General features: G+C 51.2%; 10 protein-coding genes across 10 annotated transcripts; 4 read left to right on the forward strand and 6 right to left on the reverse strand.

Moving 5' to 3' along the window:
- Positions 1–998: 998 nt before the first annotated feature.
- On the reverse strand, positions 999–2,054 carry Z519_03405 (uncharacterized protein; the record flags this gene model as incomplete). Its single annotated transcript, XM_016761155.1, has 1 exon — positions 999–2,054. One exon carries the CDS (start codon positions 2,052–2,054, stop codon positions 999–1,001), a length of 1,056 nt encoding a protein of 351 aa, XP_016623005.1.
- A 448-nt stretch (positions 2,055–2,502) lies between these two features.
- Z519_03406 (uncharacterized protein) lies at positions 2,503–3,288 on the reverse strand (the record flags this gene model as incomplete). Its single annotated transcript, XM_016761156.1, has 2 exons — positions 2,503–3,147; positions 3,250–3,288. The coding sequence occupies 2 exons, from the start codon at positions 3,286–3,288 to the stop codon at positions 2,503–2,505; spliced, it is 684 nt and encodes a 227-aa protein (XP_016623006.1).
- A 2,073-nt stretch (positions 3,289–5,361) lies between these two features.
- Z519_03407 (uncharacterized protein) lies at positions 5,362–7,442 on the forward strand (the record flags this gene model as incomplete). Its single annotated transcript, XM_016761157.1, has 4 exons — positions 5,362–5,677; positions 5,725–6,221; positions 6,270–6,569; positions 6,618–7,442. 4 exons carry the CDS (start codon positions 5,362–5,364, stop codon positions 7,440–7,442), a joined length of 1,938 nt encoding a protein of 645 aa, XP_016623007.1.
- A 604-nt stretch (positions 7,443–8,046) lies between these two features.
- On the reverse strand, positions 8,047–8,994 carry Z519_03408 (uncharacterized protein; the record flags this gene model as incomplete). Its single annotated transcript, XM_016761158.1, has 1 exon — positions 8,047–8,994. The coding sequence occupies one exon, from the start codon at positions 8,992–8,994 to the stop codon at positions 8,047–8,049; it is 948 nt and encodes a 315-aa protein (XP_016623008.1).
- Positions 8,995–9,368: 374 nt separating this feature from the next.
- Positions 9,369–10,862, forward strand: Z519_03409 (uncharacterized protein; the record flags this gene model as incomplete). Its single annotated transcript, XM_016761159.1, has 1 exon — positions 9,369–10,862. The coding sequence occupies one exon, from the start codon at positions 9,369–9,371 to the stop codon at positions 10,860–10,862; it is 1,494 nt and encodes a 497-aa protein (XP_016623009.1).
- Positions 10,863–11,128: 266 nt separating this feature from the next.
- Positions 11,129–13,897, reverse strand: Z519_03410 (uncharacterized protein; the record flags this gene model as incomplete). Its single annotated transcript, XM_016761160.1, has 1 exon — positions 11,129–13,897. The coding sequence occupies one exon, from the start codon at positions 13,895–13,897 to the stop codon at positions 11,129–11,131; it is 2,769 nt and encodes a 922-aa protein (XP_016623010.1).
- An 894-nt stretch (positions 13,898–14,791) lies between these two features.
- Positions 14,792–15,310, reverse strand: Z519_03411 (uncharacterized protein; the record flags this gene model as incomplete). Its single annotated transcript, XM_016761161.1, has 2 exons — positions 14,792–14,882; positions 14,964–15,310. 2 exons carry the CDS (start codon positions 15,308–15,310, stop codon positions 14,792–14,794), a joined length of 438 nt encoding a protein of 145 aa, XP_016623011.1.
- A 4,631-nt stretch (positions 15,311–19,941) lies between these two features.
- Positions 19,942–20,310, reverse strand: Z519_03412 (uncharacterized protein; the record flags this gene model as incomplete). The annotated part of the gene is made up of 1 exon (XM_016761162.1): positions 19,942–20,310. One exon carries the CDS (start codon positions 20,308–20,310, stop codon positions 19,942–19,944), a length of 369 nt encoding a protein of 122 aa, XP_016623012.1.
- Positions 20,311–23,440: 3,130 nt separating this feature from the next.
- Z519_03413 (uncharacterized protein) lies at positions 23,441–23,809 on the forward strand (the record flags this gene model as incomplete). The annotated part of the gene is made up of 1 exon (XM_016761163.1): positions 23,441–23,809. The coding sequence occupies one exon, from the start codon at positions 23,441–23,443 to the stop codon at positions 23,807–23,809; it is 369 nt and encodes a 122-aa protein (XP_016623013.1).
- Positions 23,810–26,730: 2,921 nt separating this feature from the next.
- Positions 26,731–27,159, forward strand: Z519_03414 (uncharacterized protein; the record flags this gene model as incomplete). The annotated part of the gene is made up of 1 exon (XM_016761164.1): positions 26,731–27,159. One exon carries the CDS (start codon positions 26,731–26,733, stop codon positions 27,157–27,159), a length of 429 nt encoding a protein of 142 aa, XP_016623014.1.
- Between the last annotated feature and the right edge of the window lie 481 nt (positions 27,160–27,640).

Below are 27,640 nucleotides of genomic sequence, written 5' to 3' on the forward strand. Positions count from 1 at the left end.
TGATGGGACGAAAACGGAAAGCAAGATGGGCTGGATGAGCTCAAAGATAGGTTCGCCACGCTATATAAATAGTATTTATCGTCTACCATTCAGCATTTGTCGTATACCATTTGCTCTGGCCGGTGAGCCAGGTCCTCTTCTACAGACTACTCCGCTCTAGATCCATAGACTATGCCCTCGAATCGATCCCTAGGCCAAGAAGAGAGTGACAGAGGAGAACAAACTCAACTCAACCACCTCCCCATTTCCACTCTATTTTTCTAACGATGCAAAGAAAGACGGGCTCAAAGGGAAAGACATCCACTGGATATTACGTACTCCATCCTTATCCCGCGTTGATCTCCAATGGGTATAGAGCGTTTCTAATTTCACCGCTTCGAGGACCGCGAGGGAACTTGAAGGAGGATTGGGGAGTCATTGGAATCCTTGGAATAGCATCTGTGCAGGATCGATCGATAATTAAGAATATTCTTCGTCTTGATGGTTCGGTGGTTGATCTCAGTCAGTCAGCTACCTAGCCTCTCTATGTAGGAAGTACCTATATGTTTACAGCACCAGCCATGTTGGCGGACATACGGAGCACAGATACGACTTTCCGAAATCCGGAATCCGATTTGCTTTGCGACCACTGCCATCAATCAGCTAGTCTAACAGGTGGTGCACGTACTCAACAGCCAGCCCCCTAGGCAAGGTACTCCGAATACCAAAGCAAATTCCACACTTTGGTCCGTCCGCTTGAAGTCAACCTTGGGCCCTCCCAATTTCACTTCAAAGTCCTCCTCCACCATCGATGTCGTCGTTGAGGCCCAGCATCATGCTCTGATCACCTCTGTGGCGAGACCTAGCTCCAGCTCCGTAATATCATTGCTTCTAGAGAGCAGAAGAGGTCCTAGACAATAATGCCGGCTCCCTCTCGGATCCCGCTTCTAGACTTGATCGCTGGGCATCGATAATGGCCCGGCAGCTGCTGCATTTCTCCGCCGGCGCGGATTCGTTCCTCACAGTACAAAAGGGTTGTTGTGCGCCTCTCGTCGGATGAAATTGATCCATTCCTGGCGATAGCGAGCTGTGTGGTGCGGTGATTTCGGGCCAATCCCAGAGCTTATGTTACAGGGACGAGAACTGGGCTCGCAGGCATCCGGCATATCTCCCGGCGGAGGTACTGTGGCGGTGTTCGTCTGTGAGTGGTCTTCAGTGGTTTGATGAGCTGCATTTCCCACCGTGTCATCTTCAGGAAGGTTGTGGAGAGACTGGCGGAGATGATTGCCTTGACCTCGTGGGAGAGGAGCGGGTCCCCTTCGAGCGGCGTGGCCAGCACGGTGTCCTTGAGCTTGTGTATAGCGAGGGTTACGGCACCGCCCAGTTTCCGACCGAGATCTTGATCGAGGACCATGAAGTCTAACGACGATGGCCTCGCCAACGGGGAAGGCTCGGTCGTTGATAACCACCCTAGTCTCGCCCCGACGACGTCTATGTCGGCGAATGCGTCTCGGGAAATGTACGACAACACTGTTGTCTTCTACGGGAAACACCCAGTCCTGATATTCTTCGGTAAAGCGGTGATTATCATGGGAAAGGTCGGGATCGGGGTCGGGGTCGTTGAGATCAAAAAGCGGTGTATTTTGGTCGCCACGCTCGATCCGACGCAATGCGAGCAAGTATGAACGGCGTAAGGCAGAGACTGCTGCTTTCAGGTCACCCCAGCAGACCATGCTCATCAAGTCAAGAGTTCTGTGCACCTGATATCTGATCTGTTCCCTTCGAATCCCCCCTGATCGGTCTGTGGGGCTTTCTCTGGATGCTGGGGCAGGACGCGCCGGGGTCATCTCTGAGTGGGATCCAGAACCAGACTGAGGCGGATTAGGATTGTCAGGCTTCTGCGGCTGACCGTGCTCGGCAATTTCCTGGTCGCGAACGGAAAGAGATCCTGTTAGTGAGGATAAAAAGTCATGGTCAAGAGTTTGGGGCGAGTCAGATGTTGCTTGGAAATGTGGCTTGCTGCCGGGACCTGCCTCTTCAGAGGGTGTTTGGGGCTGTTTCGAGATTTTTACCATATTGAACCGCGAACAGAATTGATCCCTTGGGCACACGGGATCTCAATGGCGCGGATACAAGATTTGAGGAAAGACCATGCTTAAATACCCCGGTGAAAGGTGAAGCAAACACTGAGGAGTCCCACAGGTGACTGTGGCAGGCACTGGGTCTGAGGCACAGAACGACGGACGTGGACAAGCAAGTTTCAAATCATGTCAACTTCACAGAGCACTGTCACGTTGCTGTTTGATATCGTTCAATTAGGACGGGGTAGATCATCGTGACCTGCTGACTGGGTGGACATGTGTGAATCTGCAAGGAACGGTGGCAATGAAAAGAGCGAGGGATGACTTCGGAACCAATGAGGAAAAAGCTGTAGTTGGCCTCATAGAATCCGTATCTTAACAGGCTGGTGTACAGTGTGTCGAGTAATGCACAGAATTTTCGAACTTTATGATATCCCACAGATTATGCCTCGTTGGCCATTCTCTCGGCGGCTTCTCTTGCTCTTTTCAGATCCTCTTTCTGTTTCCGGATCGCATCCATGCCGGCTTTGACGCGCTGCCTGTCTTCTTCTGCCTTCACGAAGAATTCATTGAGTCGTTCCATCTGTTCATTTTCTTCAGGGTTCTCTGGGAAGTCTTCACATTTTGTGGTGTTTTGGAACCATTTCCAGATGCTCCCGGGTTGGTGTGGCCCTAAACGCAGTTCCACACTCCTGGTGAAAATCGATGTCGCAGGAGAGGCTAATGACGACGATGTAGATGCGGTTGTCTCTTCGACAGGTTGGGATTTTGCCTCTATTTCAGTCCACGTTTCTCTGTATTCGCCGTCATTGCTTCTTTCTAGAGAGGTTCTCTCCATCTCCCTCAACGCGTGCTGGTCGGCACTCTCAAAGGTCAATTGTAATCGGCTGGGTCCTTGTTCTACCCTGATGGGCAGGGCTGGATTGTGGTATTTCAATCGCGGTAGGTGATCTTTTTGAAATATTCTCGCAGGTCTCGTGCTTTTGTTCCATTGCTTCCGGTCATATTGTAGGCTAAGGCGAGTTAATTGAGGGGAAGGCGGAGGAGGAAGGATGGCGGCGCCTTCGCCATGACGGATTTTGAATAGCTGAAAGAGTGAGTAGAGAAACACGCAATGCCGGATATCCCAAACACTCACTTTCTACAGATCGTCAGCGACTCTTCCCTTTGTGTAAAAGAAACAACTTACAGGCTGGAGATTGCGCATACGCTTCAGAACGTTCACCATTTTGAGGCAGCCTTCAGAGCTCTCATTCAAGCTTCAAAGGAGGCGCAGTGGAAGAAGGAGCAACAACAAAATGAGAAGAAGCTCCACAGTTTGTCCAGGAAATGCCACCGCTAGTTGGCCTGCAATAAACCCACCATTTCCATGAAGCACATGGAAACCCGAAAGTTGTCAATCTTTCAATCATGCCACAAACTCGCCCAGACAAGGCTGTGGCTCGGCGTGTTTGTCACATAGCGGGTCTGCAGCAGGAAGTGCGAACTCTATTTCGACGAGGCTCTTTTTGAAAAGGGGTTGATTGTTGCGTGCTGGTGAGGTTCTCCAAAGCAAGGAGAGGCTTGAAAAGGCACAAGATTGGTGCAACCGTTATGACATCTATGTGGGCCCTGAATATCGGGATTTCTCCATCGCTGACTAGCTTGACGGGACACTATGATCCCTTGCGACAAAATGTCTTCCCCAATAGGGTTTCGAAGATACCGAAAATCGATGTGTATTTAATGTTGTTAGAGGATCTGTGAATTGACAGAACGGTGTGCGTCCGTTCTCTATGCTGCCGCGTGGCTGGGGCCAGGGTGCGATATGTGAAATTGTTGAAGCAGAGAGCTTGCGAAACCTTCGAAGCCGTCATTCTTCAAGACGGTTGGAGAGTGTGGGGAGGTTTGACTGATGTTTATGTATGGCCCATACCTCTTCTGAGTTCTATGTAGGCGATCCCTCTAACTCTTGCTCCTGTATGCGTCTTTCCATCACTGCTTTTTGAGGGTAGGTGGATGCGTTGTTCAATTTCGTTGAACTTTGTCCTCTGGATTCAGGAACATCTCACTCTCATGATGGATTACTTCCTGGGTTGACATAGACGCTCTGAATTCTGATTTTCCAAGGTGAAGGAGGATCTGCAACACCGTGTGTTAAGTCTTCTCAACTTTGGAAGTCAAGCATTGTGATCATCTGTCCAACACCATACAGTCTCCAGGCTCTTGTCCATTGCTTGGTCTGAAGATGGTCTTTGCTTTTGCTGTATGGCAGAATTCCTTTCTCTGATCGGAGCTCTTTCTTTCTTTGCTTTCTTACGAGTAAGGTGTCGAGTAAAAAAAAATCCCGTGGGCTGTCGAAACAGCATCGCTAGTCCTGCTGAGACAAGGGCCGAGACTCCAGGGCGGAGGTTTGTTTGTATGCTTTTGAAGGACATTGAGGTGCGGTCTTAGGAGGAAGATATCGTGGACAAGAACATCAATCCGGCGCATTGAAGTGTGCAAAGGCATTTGTTTGAGGATGCACGAGCACAGAGACGACGGAGCATCCACGGGCTGGGAAGACAAAAGGAAATAAAGGTTAGAAAGATGGAAGGAGAAAAAAAATTGTAGAAGAGAAAGCCCAAAGAGATGGACGCTATGCCACTGAGGTTGGACTATGAATGGACCTGAACACTCCTCGTTCATCAATCCAACTAGCCCAAAGACAAGGAGTCGGTTGCCTACCTGAAGACACCAGCCATCATAGACATGACAATGGAGACTGTCGAAGAACCGTCGTTGTCTGCGGCAGAGGCGGAAGTTCCTGTAGCATTTCGAAACATTGTGCCAGACAACCTCGCAGCAGACCTTCCCATCAAGCAGATGGCCAGGACCGAATTGCTACCCTTCCAAACGAAGAAGAACAGAAAGTCCGAAACCAAAGAAGTGCCTGCGTCCCTGCTTGATAAAGGCAGGTCGCAGAGAGGAGAGAGAAGAGCGCAGGCAGCCCGGCACCCCTTCCAACTTGGGACTGGCGACTTTGGCAGTGAAGACTCTTCCTCTTCTCTCCTTTCCTCCCTTCATCATCTCTGCGATCACCACCCTCCCTTCTTCGACCATCCTTCATCAGATCCCCGCCATTGCAAGCATCGTGTGTCTTCACCTTCCCGTGGTATCCGTGGATAGCTGTTACCGGTGGCAGCTTCGGCGGTAACTGCGTTGGACCGTGTCGCGCACATCACATTCGTTCTTCTCGCACATCATCCGCATGCCCTTTTACGTCCCTTCTTTGCCACAATTCACCTGGAGACATCCTGCCAAAGCTGGAGAAGTCTCCACAATGGCAGTGGACCACCCTGTCTCCGCAGTGCAGACTGGTTCGGTTGTTCGTCACCGAGCCGTCACTGTACAGCCCACAAGGAATGGCAAAAATCCCGGCACCGCCAAAGTCAAAGCGCCATACCGCGTTGTGGAGATAGAGAAGAAAGACCCGCAGCCAATCTCTATCCTCGGTCTCGCTCTCGCTGGTATCAATGTCATCAGCATCGCTGCCTACTTGGGCTTGCTCTTCGGTAATGTGCTGCAGACATGGTGGCGAGGTCAAGGGTTTCCTAAAACCCCTTACCTCTTCGCCCTTGGACAGTTCTATGACGGCTGTAAGTATACCTCCTCTCCTAGACGCCATCGACTAACGCTGCCGTAGTGTCACCAATCGCGGAGGGAGTCTGGCGTATTATGGTCGGGCTTGCTCGTGATCCCAAACCACGACCGAGCCTTCGCATCCTCGGTACCAATGTTCCAGGAGTAGACGTCTTCGTTGTCTGCTGCGGAGAACCGGATGATGTCGTTCTAGACACAATCAAAGCTGTCTGCAAGCTCGATTGGCCTGAAGACAAATTCAGAGTAATCGTAGCCGACGACGGGAATATGGAAAGCCTTCGTCTTGAAGTCGAGAAGCTGCAACAGAGACATCCCAACCTCCACTACCACGCCCGCAAGAAACCCACTGATAGACATCATGGGTACAAGGCTGGCAATCTCAACCAAACTATGCGAGAGTTTGTTGTCGATCTTCCCGGAGGCCAAAATGAATTTCTGGCGGTGTTTGATGCCGATATGATGCCCGAACCTCAGTTGCTCCGAGCTCTGATCCCACATGCCCTTGGAGATGAAAAGATCGGGATGGTCACTGCTGCTCAAGTATGAGATTCCATGCCAATATAGTTTCCGATGTGCTGACAGTAACAGTATCACTACAATATTCCGGATGATGATCCCTTGTACCAGTCCAACATGACTGGAACTACAGCTGATGATGGAATTCGAGACTCGGTCAACGTCGCCTGGTGTCCGGGCAGTGGCTTTATCTTGCGCAAGTTGGCGTGGTCGGAAATTGGTGGCTTCCCAGAGTTCACCATCACAGAAGATCTCATCACCAGCTGGTTCCTTCATGGAAAAGGCTGGAGGATCATCCTGGTCCATGAGGTTCTGCAGTGGGGATTGCAGCCAGACTGCATCCTGACGCATCTCAAACAGCGCCGACGCTGGGTAATTGTGGACACAACCCTTTGAAACTTTTATCAATGGCTGATACAGTGGCAGTGGACCGGACATATCCGTGACGCTCTCAAGATGAATTTCACCTTGTGCGACTCTCGTCTTAAGGAAGCAACGCGGCTTCAACGCATCGCAATGTTCCATCATAGCTGTCGACCATATTTGATGACAGTAACGAAGCTGGCCAACAGCGTTATCAACTTTGTCTGCCTTTACCGCGGTCGACCTATCATTGCCACCCCGACTCAGAATGCACTGTACTGGGCTGTCATGTTCCTTGGTATCGTTCGTCTGCTGGCGTTGATTGGCGATGTCGAATCGATCTTTGGTCAATACTACCTGAATATCCGTCGTCGCACTGCAACCGGAGTCTGGATGGGACACCACTTCTCTCGCGATGTCCTACAGACGCTGCTCCCAAAGCGGCTGGGCGGTCTTCGTCTTGGGTTCAAAGTGAGTGGTGTTGGGGGTACTTCTGTCAAAGAACGAGATGTCAACAACCGTCCACCTCTTCTCAAGAGACTCTGGAATCTCCATCGCCGTGAGGGTATCTTGTGGCATGCTGTTCTCTTCTTTGTCATGTCTAGTGTGATTATCTCTCGACTCTGGGCTGAGATTAAGGCATCAACTGTCGACGGCAATTTCATCGCTGACAAGGTGTTTTGGCATCGCTTCATCGCCTCGGTCGGTTTTCCTGGCCTTGCTCTTGTCGAGACCATTCCTCTATACCTCACGCCCGTCATCTATGCCATCTGGCCACCAGCAATGCCGGAGCGTCGTGACAGCATGGTGTATAACGACAAAACAGGTCTCTGGCAGCCGATGGACAAGTATAGATCAATCAAGTGGACTGCAGCTAGCTAGTGGCTAGCCGTGCCTCATGTCCTCGGCGTTGCCTGGATGGCCGTTGTGCTCGTCGTTGTGTGGCGCATGTGAGATGACACGTGATGGAGGCTATGGAAGGCGACGGGTGTGTCGGTGAAAGATTTCGCTCGAAAATCGAAGTCGACGAGCAAAAGAGAAAGAAGCCTAGTGAGTCTGGCATCAACACTTGGCATCGCGACACCCTGCTGACCGCGCCTTGCAGAACTCACAGACATCATTAACACACCTCACACCGCGACAGGAATAGAGAAGGATTGACACCAAGCAGAAATCGGCCACGGGATATAACAGAAGAGCTCAAGGATTATCCTTTTTACACCGCTTGAGCATCCGTTACCATGAAGGCGGATGACAAAGGGTTTTGCCAGGGGTGTTTCGACGGACGGACGACAGAGCTTTTCCGTTTTCTTTCCTTTGCTCTTTTCTTCCCTGGTGCATCATCATCGTCGTCGTCGTCGATCACCAGAGCCCAGGATGGCCAGAGCTTGTCATGTACAAAGGCCTCTTCAGGTACATACACAAACACTGTCAATAGCCTTAGCTTTAGCATCAGATGAGATCAGCAGCAACTCATTAAGCTGAATCAAGCCTTCCGCGCATTGTCCAGTATTTCCTTTGCTCTCAACTCCTCATCGAAGGCATCTGGATCCTCGACCTCCCTATCCTTCGTCCTCTGTGGCCGCAGCCCAAGCTCGGCCTGATGATCCCAGATGCGATCGTGTCGCTTCGCCCACCGCTCCCTCCTTTTCTGCATCTCCTCCTCGTCCTTTGGCCGCCATTTGCTCTTTAATATTCTCCTAATGGCCTCGGGAGAAACCTTGAAATGGTCTGCAAGAACAGGGGTGGACCATCGCTCAGGATCTTCTTCGTGAAGGGCGCGGATACCATCCATCGCGTCAGGCGAGAGTTTCTTTCGCGGGTTCCACCCTTCGTCGCCAAATTTCTTCGCGAGGCTGACCTTTTGGACCCGCCATGGTTCCAGCTTCTTCCCAGACTTTGCGGTCAAGTCTCGCAGTTCAAGCCGTGGTTTCCTCCTGGGCTTTGAAGCAGCACCGATGCTCACGCCAGCGTTCATATCGGATGGCCCGCCCTCTGAAGATTTCGCCCATGGACGACCATGCCTATCTCGGAAATGAGCCCTTGACGAGATCACGATCATCCCTTCGTCCTCATATTGTCCCTCTCGGTCACTTCTGCGGTCGTATCCGCCAACCGGTCCTGCCCCATCATATCGCTGATCACGCTCCTCTCCTGCTTGTGTCTGTGCATCCCAGAGCCTGTCGGTGTCTGGCACGGTGGCCCGTGCTTGGGATGAATATCTACGCTTCTTGTGGGCGTGGCAATCTCGGGACACGGATGTCGCCAGGACTCTGGATATCGGCCGTGGGGTGGGTTTCGACGATGATATGAATGGGCCGTGTGATTTCGTCAGGGGAGAGGGTGCTGTAGTATGGGTGCGGCGAGTTGGGCGGCAGAGTGTCTGTCTGCAGATGGTCTTGACGGTCCTCATGACCCTATTGCTCGTCTGCATGTTGAGAGGCATCTCCTCTTCTCAACCGTCTGCCTCTTTTCACGATTTTGTCCCCAGATCTCTGACGCTGATGGTGCAGGCGATCTTGGATGAAGTTTCAAGCATCCTTTTCTCTGCGGAGATGAAAGCGTGAACCAATTTTCCAGGGCCCAATCGAGCTGCATGACTAGTGATGCGACAGGTTAAGCGAGATCCTGACTCGTGGGCGATCATGGGCAGGTATGGGATCGTCATTGACATCAAGACTCATTCAAGTCTAGACCTCATCTACATTCAAATACTATATTTGCATCGCTTTTCGCGTTTCGCGCTTCCTTCTGCTGTCGGTTGTCTTCCATCTGTTCAACGCCGTCTTTAGTTCGTCTAACACCGGCATGGCTTGGCCAAATCTCTTCAGGCGGCGAGATGAAAACACTCGAACAGCCTGGGGATATACCTTCCAGATGACACCCGGCCATCTCACTCCCGAACAGGCTCATCCTATGAAGTATACTTATGATGTGCTTGGAGAAGAATGCTACGAAATCCTGAAACAGATGGGCAGCAGTCTTGCAGATGAATCAAAGCCGGAGAGGAGAGACGATGCTCAATTGGGGAGTGTGGCATATCAGTTGCAGCAGCCGGCTTCAACCGCCATGAACGGCTCTACTGAAACCGATCGCCCGCCGACGCTGCCATCGACGCCAAAACGCGACCTTTACGTCCTTCTCCGGGATCACCATTCCTCCCACCCCAAGCTGCAAGAACTCTGGGACGAGGTCACCACCGTCCCCAGCTGGGTCGACTGGGCCCAAATCTGCCGCGGGCAGGACGTCTTTTACCGCTACGGCGCGGCCACTCTCACGGGGCTCGCCTACCAGTCGCTTCTCGGGGGCATGGGCGCCAACCGCGTTGTCGAAGTCCTGGCCCGCACGGGTGGCTTCTCCGTGAAAGTCGCTCGCCATCGCCTATTCGAGACGACGCAACATATCCTCGAATGCACGCGGTCTCTCGAGAGCATAAGGCCTGACGGCGCGGGCTTTGCGAGTTCCGTGCGAGTTCGCCTCTTGCACGCTGCCGTGCGGCAGCGGATCATGCAACTATCAAAGAGCCGACCGAGTTACTACAGCGTCGAGAAGTATGGGATCCCCATTAACGACCTCGACTGCGTCGCCACGATCGGCACCTTCTCGGCCACAATCATCTACCTCTCACTCCCCCGCCAGGGGATATTTCTCCGCAGGCAAGAAATCGAGGATTACATCGCGCTGTGGCGCCTGATTGCGCACTACGTGGGCACCCCCACCAGCTACTTCGAGACGCCCGAGCGGGCCAAGTGCGTGATGGAGAGTCTGCTGCTGAACGAGATCAACCCGTCCAACACGAGCCAGGTCCTAGCGAACAACATCATCCGCTGCCTCGAGAACCAGCCGCCTACCTTCGCGAGCCGGAGCTTCCTCGAGGTGAACGCGCGCTGGCTCAACGGCAACGAACTCGCCGACGCATTGGGCCTGGGGAAGCCCGGCGCGTGGTACTGGGCGCTGATGGCGGGACAGTGCATCTTCTTCGCCTGTCTGTGCTACACCTACCGCTCCGTCCCGGCACTAGACAGGCGGAAGATCGAGACGCTCAGGAAGGTGTTTTGGGCGCTGATTGTCGAGGGCAAGTATGGGCTTGGAGGCGAGCAGACGGTCTTTGAATTCAAATATATTCCCGAGTTTGGCCTGGGGACTGCCAAGGGTGAGCACGACGAGGAGAAGAGGAAAGGCACGGAAGGAGGTATTGAGAGGAGGAATCTGCACACGCTCTTAGTTGCGACGGGGGTCTTGGTTGGCGTGGCGTGGCTGGGCGTTAAGGTGTCGACGGCAGTGTTGAGGAGGATCTTTTGAGGGAAAATAGTGTATTGGAGCATTAAAATGACCAGGGGCCATTGCATAGCGACAGGTGCAAAGAGCATGCATAGGTTTATGTAGGTAGCAAATTTTTGAAATTTCACTTCTTCACAGTATTGTCGTATGCAATCTTGCTGCGGGGGTATCATGGTCATCATAGCAACATATACAGCAGCCAAAGCCTTGCCTGACTGATATCACGTCCTCTCCTCCTTTCCCAATTCAGCATGCAAATCATCACACCTATACCTGAGTATGCCATCTTATGACGCCCAGTAACCGAACATGTCCGACTTCAACACCAGGTACTCCAACATATTGACGTCGGCGTCATCGTCATCATCAGCATCCAGTTCGTTGAGAAGTTTCTTCTTGGGCAATTGTTCCGCTGATTGCGCTTGAACGCGCAACACCTCACTGAAAAGTGTAACTTTGCTTCTAAACTCCTTGTGCAGTCGTTTCGTCGTGGTGTCATCAGTGGTAGTAGGACCACTACTCAGATTAGCATCCCCCTTCAATCCGAGGTCCTTGTTGGTATGCTTGCGTCGCTCAGCTGCCGATCGAAGTATTACACCGTAGATATCTTCCAGCATTTGCCTCAAACCCGCTTGGTTTCGGTTCAACAAGAGAGCACCGATGATCTTGTTCAGTGTTCTCTCGTGCAATAAGCGGAGATGGTCCAGACTCTTGATGACAAGCAAGGTCTGGCAGTAATCCGTTTTATCCAGGTGCGCCTTTGCGGCACAAAGCACTGCCTGAAATTTCCTCCAGTTCAGCTCAATCGCAGTGTTGTGGTAGTAATCTGCAATACTTGAGACAAAATGATGCATTGCAATCACAGTTTTATGATCTAAGAAACCGTTGATGGCCGTCTTGTCCAATTGACGGCTAAAACTCTCTCTCAGCATCCTCTGTGCTACGGCCTGTATTCGCAGGGTACGCAATAGATGCTGGAAAATTCGATCGTATTTGTCCAGTATGTCCGGCGTAATGACTGCTTCCAGTATTTCATTGGGAGCTGTATAGTGAAGTCGAAGGAAGTCCAGTGCATGAATCGAATCAACGTCTCGACACTTCTCGAGCTCCTCGAGAGGCAAATCTCGAATTGCAAAGGACATAGAATCATCCAAAGGGCGGTCTGCTAGACTCAGGCTGTCTGATAGGATGCTCATGAGCACTAATCTCAACTCCGAACCAGCGGGTGGCCACGAGTCTCGAACATGCAGACGAAGGCCAGTAGCGGCGCTCGTTTTTCTGTGACCTTCACCACTATTCTGGTCTGGGTCAAACAGCACGATGCTGAGACGAGAAGAGAAGAAGGCGTTTCCAAGCAAATGGAAATGTTTTTGCAAATTGAGGTGACCGAGGAGGTTATGTTGCTGGAAGAGCAACCGCAACACAGAGTAAGAGAGCAACCTGTGCTGGGTGGAGACGAGGGGCGTGATAGATAAATTGAGGGATGCTTCCAAATCCAGCTGGAGAGGCGAGTCCTCGAAGTCTTGTCCCTCGAGGTATACAACGACTTGATCTTCCAGTTCGTCATATTTGCCCTCATCCGAGAGACGAGCACTGTAGTTGAAAATGTCCATTTGTAAGCGAAAGGCGCTGGCGGACTCTGATTGCACGCTAACAGGCCCCTCCAGATCGAAGCTTTCAGAGGCAGGAGTGTCGAGGGAGCTGCTCGTTGTCGAAGATTCCGCCGACGCTATTAATGACCACATGGCCTCCTCATATGCCACAGCACGAGCCTGAAGTTCGGAAATGACTGCTAGGGTGAACCCAACCTCGAGTGCCCTCAGAGGGGAGGATTCGAGCACGGTAGTGGACAAGATGGAGCAGTCCGGAGAATAGCTTCTCAATAACCTCAGGCTCTTTTGTGCCTCAGATATTGTACGTGAGAAATTTGATCCAAGTAGTGCCTCCCACACTCCATTGTCAGCAAGCGAAGTCTCTGGGAACGAGCCCCTGGAATTCTCGCCTCGTGCTGAACTAAGCCCTATCTGCTCGCTCAGGAGAGCCAGAATGGGCCGGCATGTCCGTGAGAGCATCATCTGCAACACTGCGGCGAGGGCAGGGTGATCAAGAGATACTCTGACAACTCGTTCCATCAAGCTAAGGATGATCAAATGCTCTGTCCAATTTGCCTGCATGGCGTCGACACATTGTTTCAACACATCGACAACTATCTCGACTTTTGCCATAATGCCTTTCAGCTGGAGCAAGGACATTATGCTTGACCTCAACTCGGTAAGGTATTTGTGGACGGAATATAACACGGACCTGGCGGTGGAAAGGAAAGTTACTTTAGAGGATGACAGATGCGGAGAGTTGTTGTCCAAAGCTTGAAAAGACCCCATAAGGTACCTGGTGTTTATCCCAATTGTCGAAAAGATGTCGAAGCAATTCTGGATGAGCATCGAACTGTATCCACGAGCCGAAAGACGTTGCCATTGAGCAACGAATATACCGTCCTTCTCCTCCCATCTGAAGAGAACAGAATCTCGTCCCATGCACAATTCAAAGAATGCGTTCAAAAGGATGCCTGGTCTAACACATCCCGGGCGCGTCTGATCTTTTGCTTCGAGTGTAGCGATAAATACCCGGGGATCTGTCTCGCTGAGATATGATGATGCCGGTTCCTGATGGCTTTTATCCACAAAATTGTCCCAATTTAACAATTGCCCTCTTCCCTTTCTCTTCTGAATATCTGGCAAGATCCAGAGGTCGACCAATTCTCCCTGTACGCTCTCGCCGTCGAGGCTCTCGAATTGATCATTCTCGGAGTCAGACGTGGCCGTGGACGACGGACGTGACAGATCCTGTAGGGGGACATCATCTAGTTTCAATTGCAAAACGTCTGTTTTGAGCGCAGGGAGAGATCCTAGTGTGGATTCATCTAGCCGAAGGAGTCGGCTTTCCAGATGGTGGTTGAACTGGAACCCATCCCAAATTGCATCAGAGGGCAGGGGTGCGGAATTGAGGTCTCTGATTTGGGCTGTAGAGAATGGATCCAGTAGCTCTGAAGAAGACATATTCACATGTTTAAAGGCATGGTGGGATATGCGCCATCCTCTACTCCGTATCTCGTCTGGGCCGTTGGCTCTCCGACGACAACAAAGAAAACTGCGGCTGTAACGCGTTCGAGGACCTCCTCGCCTCGTACGTTCGTGTGGTTGATGCGGCGAGGGCCAATTCGCACGCCGCTTTTAAGCACTGCTCATCGAGGTGAGAATGGGAGCCGGTGCTTAAGGCGGCATGATTTCTAAGAGGGACGTGACCTGGTTTGCCCGGCGATCACGCCGCGAACCGATTCTCCTACGAGTCTTTCTACAGTCGAATAACGCTCAAGCGTGGCAGGAGATTCTTCAAAATTGATGCATTCCAAAGTTCAAAACTAAAAGGAGCCTCTGCCAAGATTCGACATTCCCAGATTTGAAGGAAGCAATTGCTGGTCCCATCCAGCCTCGCCGGCCAGAAAGAGTCACTCCGTACCGAGTACTACTACACCTTTGGCCAAAACTCCCCCTCCCAATTCTGTTTCTCCGTTCGGAACTGAGCTGTTGTCGTGAAACCCTGAGCGCGGACTAGTGAGACCGAAGCATTGGTTTTTGAATCGACAAGACGGGAAACTCCCTGTTCCGGGTCATGTCCTCAATGAAGTGGAAAGTGAGTAACGAGAGATTTCTTTCGGTCCCAAGACCGGTTACACTCGAGCACGGATCTGCCTAGTCCTCCTACACCCGCCCTCTTTATTGGAGGGTCTTCTGACAACTTAAGGAGGGGTGATGAAATCAATCTGGTAAATCCATCCTGGGTGACGAATATGAGCAACCTTATCTCCTTCACGTCAGTGACGCTGGTCAACCAGGCCTGGTAGGCCAACAAAACCCGCAAATAGCGAACAGCGAGACCAGGTTTTTCCGGAGCTACTCTTTCGACCATATCCCTTGGACGTTGCCCTCGGTATCAATGAACCTGGCAAAGAAGCCCATTCCTCCTCCAATTTCGGTCTTGGGGCTGTGGTAGAATTGAAGTCAGTCAGACCACGCTAAGAAACGACCCTCGCCTGGAGGCTGGACAACAGAGGAATTCACTGACATATACATCTTGCCACCAGCGGATTCGACCTTCTTGAGCGTCTCGTCAATGCTCTCCACCAGAAACGTCATCACCGGAACATCCTGCTCGGGCGGACCCAACTCGGTGATTTTGGCAACGCCGTTCTCGTGTGTCTGCAGCAGGAAGCCCCCATGCAAGGCGCCCTTGTTGAACATGTGGATCGATTTTGCATGGTTCGCGAGTCCGCTAGGCACCGGCTTGCCGTCCAGATCGTCACAGATCCAGCCAAGGACGGAAGAATAGAAGGCGGAGGCACGCGACACAGAGGTCACGGGCACTTCGATGAAGCAGATCTGGCCATAGGGTTTGGTGTCATTCTCGGCCATGGTGCGGATCAAGGAGTTGTCTGAATGCACCTGGAGTTTGTCAAGATTGATGTGAAAGGGAGACTTGGAAGCAAGAATTGAGCCTTGCGATGGGACGGGTCGAGGGAGGAGATATCGAACTTTTATATCCCAGCCCTGAAGACCCTGTCTCGGTTCAACACATCGTACCCCTTGCAGGTATGAAATTGGACTGGCTGTCATATCCGCTTTGTGCTATTAGGCCTCTTTCGGGTTTCCTAACCTGGACTATTGTGGCGCCAAACTTTAGGCAACATTAGGCATCAACTCGCTAGCAGCCAATGAGACGGAACATGATGCCGAGTAACTCCATTGTTCTACTCGTAGGGTCGGTTCATGGCACGTGGTTGTTAAGCTTCACCACTTGTAAATCTTGTGGAGGCGATGTCGAAGTTTCTTACGTCCACTTCAAAGAGATAATTTCCCACACGAAGTATTGGGATGAGTGCGCACCTTGGGTCCGGCTCTATTCCGTCCCATTCAAAATCCATCCCAGGGTCTCTTTGTCAAGTGGCTTTTCTCACTCGGCAAGTGGACCGCCACCGTATCAGCTGGTTTCACAGAACGCCGACGGCTAAATTCATGTCCGTCCAGAGAATGACCTTGAAGTGCTACCGAATCTTCGAGGGATACCCAGAATAGGAGGTAGGGATGTACGAGAGACACTGATAAATCCTGACATAGGCCTTGCTCAATGAGGCGAGTCACGTCAAGCAGCATCGTTGTTTACCTGCTAAAAAAAAAAAAGTTCGATTCAACTTCGCCTCTTTAGAAGCTTGATGCCATATTGGTACAGATGGCTTCTGCGGCTGGCAAGGAATGCCTCTGGAGCCTGCGAAAATATAGTCGCTATGCACATATTCTCCATGGAGTCGGCCTAGTTACTTTGAAGCAATCCGTCCTCCCAAAAGTCCCGCCTACTTGGTCACTCGCCATTGCCGCCAATGGTCCAAGCAGCCTTCAAAGGCTTGATATCTAACCGGTGTGCCGTTTCTCTGCATGGCACGCAAGTATGCCGTAGGTTCGGCGAGGCTGACTGCTCTCCAACGTCTCGGTGGCCTACCTCAACTCGGATGCTTGCACCAGGACGCCTGGTATGTGCTTTTCACAGTCTCGCCCGTAAGTGAGTCGGAAGGGGTCGCCTCGAGCGCCGCAGCGATGTGCAGCGTGCTGAGAGGTTTGTTCCATGTCTGATGAGCCTACATGATAGGAGACACAAAGGGAGAGTGATATGGGAGTTTCCAAGTATTCCAGCTACTAAGACGCTTCGAAATTTTGCAAAAAGAAGAACATTTGATCTGCTGCAGCTACTGCAGGAGCAACCTCGTTGTGCCTGCCTTTCCCAGGCTACCATACCCCCATCCAGTCCCTACGCCGAAGTAAACATGTGACAACCGACAAAAGACCTTGATCCAGCAGGTGTCTTTTTAGTCCAAGTTTTCCAATCAATTCGTTGAATGGACTCATTGAACTTGCAACTGAATTGAAATATCCGCAATGCGGGAGACCATGAGGGTTCCGACCCCCCCCTCATGACGCCACTTGAAGTGGGACACTACGGATATCGCTGTGTTACTCCATCATGGCCGTACTGTGAACAATATCTAGAGAAGTGAAAAGTTTGGTTCTTGCCGATCTGCTTGTCCGAGGCGGTACATATGATGGCAATGTGCTGTGGCAGCCAAATGCCTAGCAGTTCATCGCATTCGGGTCCGTGGTGGCCTTGGAGCAAACACCGCAGTACTCCTGCCTGTACCGCCTTCAGAGTTAAGTTAACGACGCGTGAGAATGAAGACTAACCCCGAGGATGTCACGGCATCAACAACAACGCTGTGCTGTGGGACTCTCCCCCGTACCAGCGGGAGGCGAGATCTACCTCGAGCCTGGAGAAAGCATCATTGCCTGTTTGTTCAAGGGGCAGAGGGCTGAAAGAAGGCGCCGCCATGTTCTGCCCAGCGGCGGCATCCGTCCAGCCAAATTCAAGTATCTCGATGTCATTTTTGTAATATTTAGTTTCAGACACTCAACACAGAGCTTGGTGCTCAGCTACTTTCACGTTCAGCGACCATACTCTTTGGGTATTCCATCTGACTCGACCTACCATCTCTAAAACATAGAATGGAATCATTCTCGATAAACACAACCGTGGTCTTCACCACCACTTGCAGGTTTGTCTTCGGGTAGAAGACAATTGGCTTACCTGCATGTTCATGAGGGGTTTGAAAGTCCACTTGCCGCTCCGACTAAATTGAATCGTCCGCTGGCGTCTAGGGGATCAACAGCTCGAGTTGAATACTCAGGATATTTGATTGCTGTAGAAGCAGCATCCTCCCCCCTTCGATGGGACATGCGATTACTCAGCCGAGCATCCAGTTCCTCGGATTTTCTAGACAAATCATTCTGCAGCTCATTCTCGGCTGATAGCTGCTGGTGAGCCGTTTCTCTGGTGTTGAACAGGACATTCTATAGACTCATCTCGACCCGGATGGATCCCGACGTGAAATTCATGGGTCTGTGCTTAAAGCGAGGCGGAAGCAGTGGCACAAGACTCACGGGTTCAGATAGAAAGAACATTCATTAAGTGAAAAAAGATTCTTCTATAATTCTTCCTTGAATAGCTTCGTTTTGGAGAAGACGAGGAGCCAAATTAGCACAGAGGGCTCGGTCGCTCCAGACTGAGCAGACTGATTAGAGTTTCCATTCCGCAATCCGAGCAGAGAGCTCTTGTAGCTCGGTATGGGCTGCATTAAGAGTTTGAAGCAATCGGGAGTTTGCTTATGGGTCGGTCCGCAGCTTCTCCTGTCGAAGCACTTGGTCTATTGCTTGCAGCAACCACAATATCGGAGACATCAATCGCCAGAAGCAGCAAAACACTCTTCCCTTAGCAGGTGTTCCTGAGATTCCGAACTCACACGGTGATCGGGGCGATGTCGGTTTCGTTAGTTTGGAGACCTGCAGCAAAGAACTCTGCGCGGCATGAGGTTCGGGGTCTTGAGCGAAGCGAATGCTGCCCGGTAGTCAATAACCAAGTCCGATACTGCAACAGGAGGGGATTTTCACTTGTCAATCAAAGGTCAGGAGGAGATCCATCTCTAGGCGGCAGCTGGGCCAGGAATGGGAACCTGCTCCCTGCACAATCCTTGCTCGCCTCGTATCCGGGCTGTCGGAAGGAAGCCGTTTTGCCTTGTTTCAGGTGTGGGAGGCTGCCACCGGAACTTGTGGTCCACAGTTTTGAATGCGAAACATTGTTGGGCCCGGTCGGTCCCAGCCGGAAGGTGGGCCTGGCAAGCTGACTGGAGCACGAGCAAAGCCCACAGTGGCCCATTGGCCATGTCCTGCTCTGAACTTCATCTATTCATGGTTATTCTTATGCGCCGTAACCCCCGGAGTCTTCCTACTAACTTGTAGATGGGAGCAACCCTCAAGATTTAGCCGAATCAGAACCGAGCTCGACGAGCTCTATCTCCGCGCTGGAATTCTTACTGTATTACTCGGTCCTTTCCGTTCGCCTATCTTGGCCTGGTGCGGGGAAGCTTCGCTTGTAATACCCATGACCCTTGTCGCTCGCCGGATATGGACTAGCTAGATTTAAGCGCCCTTTCGGGTTGATTCCACCTCTAAGCCACCGAGACTAGGTACTCTTCGCGTCAGGGTTCGACGGAGGACCGTGCGCCCCAAAACCCCCGACCTGATATCGCGTTTCGAGGTTTAACAAAGCCTCTTCAAGTTCAGAGAGAGAGAGAGATGCTTCAGCGGTAGGTCCATCCTTTTGGACGGGGGCGATCACCCAGATGCTGGGCCCCAGCTGGATTCCAAAGCCAAGGGGAAGACAGCGGCCCCCTTTGGCACCTCCAGTTTTGATGGCTCAACAACTCTTCATCCTGGCTGTGCATGCTGGTGAAAAAGGTGACGTGGCCTGCTGCCAAGATGCCACGGTTCAGGCAAAAGGAGAACAGTGTTGTGCTCCAACGGCATTCCCCCGGTGACATGTCAACTCCTTTCTGGGCCAGAAGCATATTGCGCAATCATATCTAGCCGTCTCCTCACCCTTTTGGTAGATGGTCCTATACCGCAACCCCTGTCGGTTGCTCTCTCCTTTCCGGTAGTTCGACATGATCTTTCTTCCTAGGGCCCGTTCAGCTCATCAGCGGCCCCAGATTGACTGAGTGGCGCAATAGTCACCGAATGGTGATTATATCCGTGGAAGCAGCCCTGATGCTCGGCGTTGCCCGACATCCTACGGAAATTTGAGACACCTAGTCCAGAGATAAGCGTTTTACTCTCCTTCGGGGGTCCCAATGGAGCTTCAGATTAGAGTTTCGCCCTCAAATGACACAGGACAAGAGGACGACTTCTGGATCTGTTGCACCGATGGTAAGGCCGGCTTTAATTCTGGCAAGGTGCAATGCACCATCTCTGCGGAAGAGGAAATCCAAGAATACCCCGGCACTTCATGCAATCCGCTTTTGTATAGTTTATATCCGTCCAAGAAGAGTATTAGCCTAATTTATTGCAGCCTATATACCGAGTATAGAAAGCCTATGGCAGACTTCAGCGCTCACATCTCCACCGAATGCTACATCTTCCCACCCTTCATTTATTATCTCGTAAGGTCAAGCGCTCGAATAGGCAGCGGACGCAAAGTAATTTTCCGGATGGTACGTGTCAAGAATGATTGAGAGACTGACTCCCGGGAGTAGCGACCTCATCAAAATTTGCTGGCGTTCATCCCGGGTAATAAAACCAGCAGTATTGAAATCCAAGGGACAGATATCCTCATTTTCATCGAGGGCCGGGCACCGACCGTGACCGCTGTAATAAAGGATTAAAGAATCTCCAGGTCTAACATCCTTGACCAACCAGGCTATTGCCTTAAGTATATTAATCTTTGTCGGTTGAGAAATCTCTCGTCGCTGGTCGTCGGTCAATATGACCATATCATTTTTGTCGTATCCGAAACAAAGGTTGAGATACGCAGCCATGTTCTTGACGTCGTCAACACAGCCGCGCAGTTGTCCACGTTTGTTGAAATAGTTGACGCCAACCAGCACGGCCTTCCTTCTCCCCCGAGCACAGAATTTGGAGCTGGTGCAGCAGTATGCTGGAGGCGCTGCTGGATGAAGAAATGGAGTTGTATGTAGGTCCGTGTAAGGAGATGATAATTGAAACGCTTTTGGCCGTTGTTCCAATGGTTGCATTGGAGTTGATTCGACGTCGCCTATGATAATTGATCGTTTTAGAGTAGAGCAAGTGGAAACTAGCTCCTGGCGCGCAAAAACAGGGGATTTGAAATGTAGAGAGTTAATTTCTGCCTTGACTCTGATTTTGTAATCCAATAATGAATGATCGCAGACATTGGAGGATCTTATAGGCCGTCAGGCTACGGAGCCTACCAGACTCGGCTTGCTTACAATTCTTGGAATAGTCAGGATCTCAAAAAAGACCTCAAGAAGCCTGATAGTGATTGACTGTCCAAAAGTTGTCATGTCGATGAATAATTGAGCTCTTCTTGAGAGGACAGGGATGAAAGGACGTATCCAGATGAGTGGAGCAGACGAGGGATGGAGGGGGTTAACAGCCACGCTTATCGATATTGACCCGTGGTCAACGAGGAAGCTGTGGCGTTCCATAACAGTTTCCCGACATCTAGACGGCCTCCGCTGCTCTCAACACGCTATCCTAGATGAAGAAATGATCGCAGTCGGCCCAGGCTCTCAATCCATTCCAATCTGTCACCAAGACTGCCTCCAACGGCAAACCCTGGCTCAATTCCGTCCAATTAAGCGATTGAGCACCCGAACCCAGGAACATCACTCCACCCTTTCTGCAGACGTAAAGGTTCGTGTTCATGATGAACGGGGAATCAAACCAGTCATCATGATTAAGGCTACGGACAAAGGATGCACGCGCCGTCGAACTGGCCACCTGACTACTGGGAATCCCTGACCAAGCGAGGTAACAAACGGTGGACGCCGGACGTTTCGAGTTCTGCTGCATCCCTTCTGCAATATTGGCTGCCTTTGAAGTCATTGCGACGACCGTTTGATCTTATAGCTTATGTGCAGGGAACCCTGACTTAAGGGATATGCTGGGGGTGGGACAGTCCAACAGCGAAAGTTAGGGCCCGCAAAAAGTCAATCGGAGGCCAAACCCGTCGAGGGCCCTTCAAACAGCGATCATAGGTAAAGTACTCGCCCGGAACCGGCACCACCAAGGAGATTTAACTGCGAGGACAAGCTAGTGAGCGGAACCACTTACCTCGTACTCGGTACTCGTTGCGACCATTCAACGGATGGCTGTAGACCGGGGGGTTGTTGTTGAAACTACTTGTACAGTAGCACCGCACGTCGCCTAGTTAGTGCCTGCAGTACTTAGTAGTAGCTCGCCCAAACTGGCCAGGGGCGGGCGTTCCGAAATTCCGCCATTGGCTCCAGATTGTCGACGCTAACGAAATTGGGACAGATCCTGAAGGACATGGGATGGAGCATACTGTGACATCCATATCCCTGCCGAAGATGACCTCACACTCGGCTAATGGCGTCGTTCGAGGCTCGCGCCATGTTAAGATCGCCGATGAGGATCGCCGATCAGAAGTAGGGGTTCGTGATGGGGTTCCAGGCCGTTACTCAACAGAAACTCCCAGTTTGGGATGTGAAGTCACCTGGAAGCGCCTGGGGAATAGGGTGAATACATATGGTGTTCTGGGTGGAGAAACACAAGAAACGCTGATGTCTAGTAAGTCACCAGTTGGCCTCGCATTTGTTGAAGAGAAGGGGGTTACGACTACGAGTTCCCGTAGTGTTTCTAATGGTTGGATCTCGGCAGAGATTTTGTTCGAGCGGACGTCCTTGTTGCAGGGTATGTATCCATGGATGTGTCTGCCCTGGGAACGCCTGTTGCGTTAGAACCGACGCGTTGGCAAACACCCTAGGGCTATCACTGCTGCTAATCCGTTGCCAATTCCCTCTTACACCGAGTCAGTGTCGAGCCACAAGCGAACCAGGTGATCGAGGCTCTCAGCAACTGCCAACACGACATCAAGATACTCGGTACTTTGGTAAGAATTCCTCGGGGTAACAGGCTTGGAGACCCCGATTTAGGCTTCCCACTTTGTGGCTCGGACATGGTCGATTCGAAATATTTTCGTGTCTCGCGAGGTTCCGCGATAGGGAATCTCTTTGCCTTATAACCCTTTCTGGCCTTTAAACTTCGGCCCCGAGGCGTGAGTTACCTACTAAATCTTTTCGTTGGGGAACTCGAATGAGATGTTTTACCATAGGTTCCCCGTTTACAGGCCCGAGGTTACCAGCAAACTTAGATAGTAGCGCAAGGGGCAGAGAATCTATTAAGCTCCCCAACGCCCTTCTAAAATAGATACCTAAGCGAGAGATAGGTATAGCCGATCATAAGGGATCAGATTAAGACCCCAGTGCGTTCGCATACGGAGCGTTTAGGGAGCGGAGTGCTCAGTGATACTCAGCCCAAAGGCTTAGTTAAACCTTACACCAGGCTAAAGCGGCCTCCGCCTAATCTCTAGGCCGAAACCGTGCACGGCAATTAGGTTTTGGTTTGCCAATAATCGGGGTAGCCCACTTGGAGCGGGCCATGCGGCTTAGGGACTGTGGACCGTGGATCCAGCTGTACACCAGCCCTACGTCTGATTGCGGCATCCCCTGGTTGTCTTGAAACCTTCCTTCAACGTTGCTCAGACGAGTCACAGTGCTGGGATTCGGGGTACAAGTATACCTTCTCTGTGAGAACAGCAGCGGAGAGACTTCAAGACAGCGTCATGGCTCCTAGCTACGAAGATGGCTTACAGGAGCCTCACTAGCCTGTGGAAAACCATTTCTGTCTCAGACAACATTGATACCACACACCAGATGAAAGCGCCCGAATTAAGGCATTTCATTACAATGGATAAGTTCTTTTTGGTTCCAGTCAAACTACGGCAGTCACCACTGTAGGTAATGGGTCGATCACGGCGCATTCGCGCATGACCTGGAATTATAGGGAAGCAGCACGCTGCAACAGTCAAACCACCCTGAGACTTTGCAACTGCTTGTGTCGAAGGGAGTCAGACTCAAGGACTGCTTCGCGCCCGAACAGGTCAGGATGTACGTCTTGAACACCAATGCAGCAAATGCGGATGTCGAAACCATGCATATTCTCCGCCAGATGGACTTCACTGGCATACCCTTTGAGGATGGGGCTGTGGCCGACGCAAATGATGGTGACAAAAGTCCTGGGCTTAGTATTCTTTCGACAAGATCCGATTGCTCGGTTGAGCTGATAGGCGGCTTCCAAAGCCTCGCTCGCGTTGTGAGGTTGCGAAGAGGAAATAATAACGACATTAAGACCGATGGCGAAGAAGAACTGTGCGAAGATGCTCCGGAGAGGCTTCAACAAGCCCCAGGTGAGAAAACTGGTGACAGAAATTGGTCGGATTCTCCTGTCCAGGCCTCCATCCCCACCAACTGTTAGGATGCAGCAGCGTGAAGATCCACAAGTTTAATGTCTAAAAGAGATTGGAATAGACCAACATCTGTCTGGCAGCGTCCGCCTATTATTAATGATTCCGCTGGATAGGAGAGCGCAGTGCTCATTTGATTACCCGGTCTAGACGGTGGATGAACATTTTTAGTGTGCGAAGCAGGTGCATCTAAAACTATACCGGACAGCTACAGGGTGGTCGTTCGCAACTATGTTTTTCTGGAAGGGTCATGTCGTTTCTATCTATTCAGAAACCTCTTGCTTGGACATGTAGCTTGTCCCACTATCAATAGATGTTCACTGTAAGCACTAAGTCGGCATACCGAAACTCTTGCGCCTTTCCCATCCAACTTCGCTGAGTTCCGACCTTGAGCGTCAAGCATTTAAGTATGCTACAGTCGTTTCACCTCTAGAGGCACCGCCCAAACAAACAGCAGCAATTGGTCTCGAGGGTAGTTGAATTCGATCCGGCCGCCCTGGGTACAAGTGAACTGATATCGCGGACGGGAAGCGTGTTTGGCGTCGGGAGGGCAAATATCGCTGAGGCGTCATCAATACACAAATCAAGCCATGACTGGCAACAAAGACGAGGTGGCTTACTTGCTGCGAGAACTCCGACGAGCACAACTTTCAACGATTTTGATATGCATTTTGCTATGGTGAGGGGAAGCAAAGGCTATACGTCTAACTGATGTTGATGTTATCGTCGAACGAACGGCTGGGTCCAGGATGTTGTGTGAGACGCCCCAAATTCAGGAAGACTGTGACCGTCTTATATACCTTTCCTTCTGGCCACAGGTTTTTGCGTCCGTTGCTTCAGTCACCTCGTGAGCCGGTTTACCCTTCACCAGTTGCACATCGCCACGACACTTGAGTCTGGACCTCCTACTAGCACCTGATCGTATCAATCCTGCGCGGGTCCTGGGTTGGCATCGAGAGCCGTGTTCGGCCCCTCTTCGAGCTGCAGTATTCGTTTGTTTCACTTCCTATGCAAAATGGGGACTAAAATAATCAGCACTTCTTTCGCCGATATGAGAGACTGTGTCTAGAAGCGGTGAAGGTAAGATTTTTTCCTTTGCCTCTATCAGCAGCTGCAAAACGGGCCTGCCCATCTTATGTTCATATTGCCACATTCTCTCAGAGGATTCTCGGTCTGCCAACATGAGGATATTGAGGAATGAGGATCAAACATACCTCTTTTCAACAAAGCGGCTGGAGCCCTGATAACAGCATTATCTTGAAATTGGGCAACATATGTCAGTCACTGGTCGCGCGAGCTCATTGTCCAGACTCCAGTCTGCTCAAAAGAAAACAGGATCTGAGATTCGTCACTTGACGTAAAGAAGGTACTCGCCACAGACTCGCTGCAATTGACCATGGACCAAGCCTCGGGTGGTCCGTTGAGCAAAAGGATTTGTTCCACCGCCTTGCCTGCGATATCTCCTCGCAGTGCTTCTTCAAACGCCAAAGAGGTCTTATTCACGGTTCATCCATAGTAGCCCTTCCGAATAGGAAGGCCACAGGAGATACCAGAGTTTTTCGATTGCCGGCCCGGATCTGTAGCAATCGACCACCCTACAGGATCCTTCGGGCGATACTTCGGGCGCCGATCCCATGGAATCTAGATGGTAGTCGAAAGCGAGGGTCGAAAGGTTCGATATGTTAGGGAAGTAATAGCTGCTTTCGATGATGGCGACAGAAATGAGTGAGGTGTCCATCTTAGCTGACTGTCAAGAATAGGCCTATAACCCTTTCTGGGTGGCTCCAAAATAAGTCAGGACAACAAAGCGAGCGAATCCATCGCCGAATTCAGTACCTATTAGTCATATAGCTAGGTTATCGGAACTATTAGGAAGGATCCTGATACGTACCTTTAAAGCCGGATTCTAGGCCACTCCAGGACCCTCTCTCGGTCTTCCATCCGATTGATCTTCTTCATACGTCAACGCCCTTTCACCTTTGGCCGAGTCTGGAAGAGGGCCAAATGCTTCGATCACAAAACCTACCCAGATCCTACCACGTTTAGGGTGTGCAGTCAGACTCAAGGGGTCCATCGACCAAACGCTAGGTGTCTGGACCCCGAATCTCAGCGGGCAAAAAGGTATATCTCAAGGCTTCACCTCGAGTTCATGTTCCGGAGACGAACAGCAGAGGACAAAACAGGTCTTGTGCTGGCTTTTTCCAACTTTGTACCCCCGTGAACGTCGTATTAGGGACGAGGCGCAAGTCAGGCAATATGCAATAGCTTCTGTTAGAGACCATGCTAGACGCTCCTGGGCAGAGGGTCATGTTATCCCTGCACCAGCTACGTGTGGTGTTCAAGAAATTGTCAATAGATCGGTCTCCCTATTCGAGACCCGGAAAGTGACTCCTGCCCTATACTCCGTCGAAATGTATCACCGGCTTGATTAGGCCGAGAAAGGAGAGGAGGTGCTTACATACCCGTGTCCAAGGACCAAACCTGACGGTGTCCGCAAGCGAAGTCGGCGTCGAAATTGCCAGCTTTGCCCTTGGGATTCGCCGTAGTGGGAAGTTCATCATGATGCCTTGGCTTATGCAATATCCATCTTTCCTTCTCTCTTGCTCGGTTGCTAGCACGGCTTCCTCTGCCCTTGATTCTCGGTCTTGACCTTCAACAAGAAAGCTCCTCCTCATTGGGGGAAGCGGCTGTGATGGAGCAGTACATACCTAGAGGCAATTGGTTGCCTCGTGCCCGAACTAGGCCAGTTTTGGACATTTTCCACGCCCCTGGTTCTGCTCAAGAAGCCGACGCCTTTCTTCAGCCTTATTTAATACTTCAAGTTCGTGCTGAGCCATGGATTTCTTCGTGAGCGCCCCTTGGAGCCAAAGTCTACGAAAGGACCTAACCAGAGCGTTGCAAACATCACCATTACAGAACTCGGAACACAGCCATGGCAGAAACGTCGCAGTTTCGCTTCAAACAACAGCATCCGAATATCCCATCTAAGAATCCAAGTCTTGCTAAGGGACAATGGGAAGCGCTAAAACCGATGATCTCAGACCTCCTTCATCGAGGACTCTCCATCTCAGAGATTCACCGACAACTCGACTCCAAACACGTTCACGTCACACGGAGTCAGCTCACTACCCAGATGAACAAATGGGGATTCACCAACGACAAGAAGAAGCTTCATCAGGGTGAAAGGCCCATCTCCAATCAAGACTCCACTCAAGTGCACATTACGGACTTGGATTCAGAGGCTCCGACCGTCTACATCGAAGCATTCATCAGCAGCACCTTGCCACAACTAGAATCGCACAAACTCGAGACGCATACGTTCGATCAGCCCCGAGCCTGCCAACCGATCTCAGGGACCTGATCCAAAACCTGCAAATTCCATGGATGAAACAATCCCGGACATTGCTACGCACGAGCCAAACATTGCTGGACTTGTCCGCTGGCTGATGGCGGACCAACAACCTCAGAGCCTCTCAGAGCATTCGACCATTACCAGCAGGATATCCGCAGAAAACGCCCCGACATCTGACTTGGCATCTACAGTGACGACTTGGCCGACCCTGCGAATGCCCTTATACAATATAGGCACTACGGGTCAAAATTGGCAACCTCCGCTCATGAGAGTACTACTTCACAACATCGCAGACAAACCTATTACTAGCAGGCTCAGCTTCATGGCTACGTTACTCTTCAGCATGAGGTGCTTTGAAGAAGCCTTTGACATCATGTACCTCATTACTCGTAAGCTTAATGATGTCATGGGAGAGCAAATCGATGTCTGTATCCATCTTCTCTTCTTTGCCATAAGCTGCGCCCGTTCTGCTGAGACTCCACAGCAGAAC

The sequence above is a fragment of the Cladophialophora bantiana genome, assembly GCF_000835475.1.
Source record: "Cladophialophora bantiana CBS 173.52 unplaced genomic scaffold supercont1.4, whole genome shotgun sequence".
Classification (NCBI taxonomy): domain Eukaryota; kingdom Fungi; phylum Ascomycota; class Eurotiomycetes; order Chaetothyriales; family Herpotrichiellaceae; genus Cladophialophora; species Cladophialophora bantiana.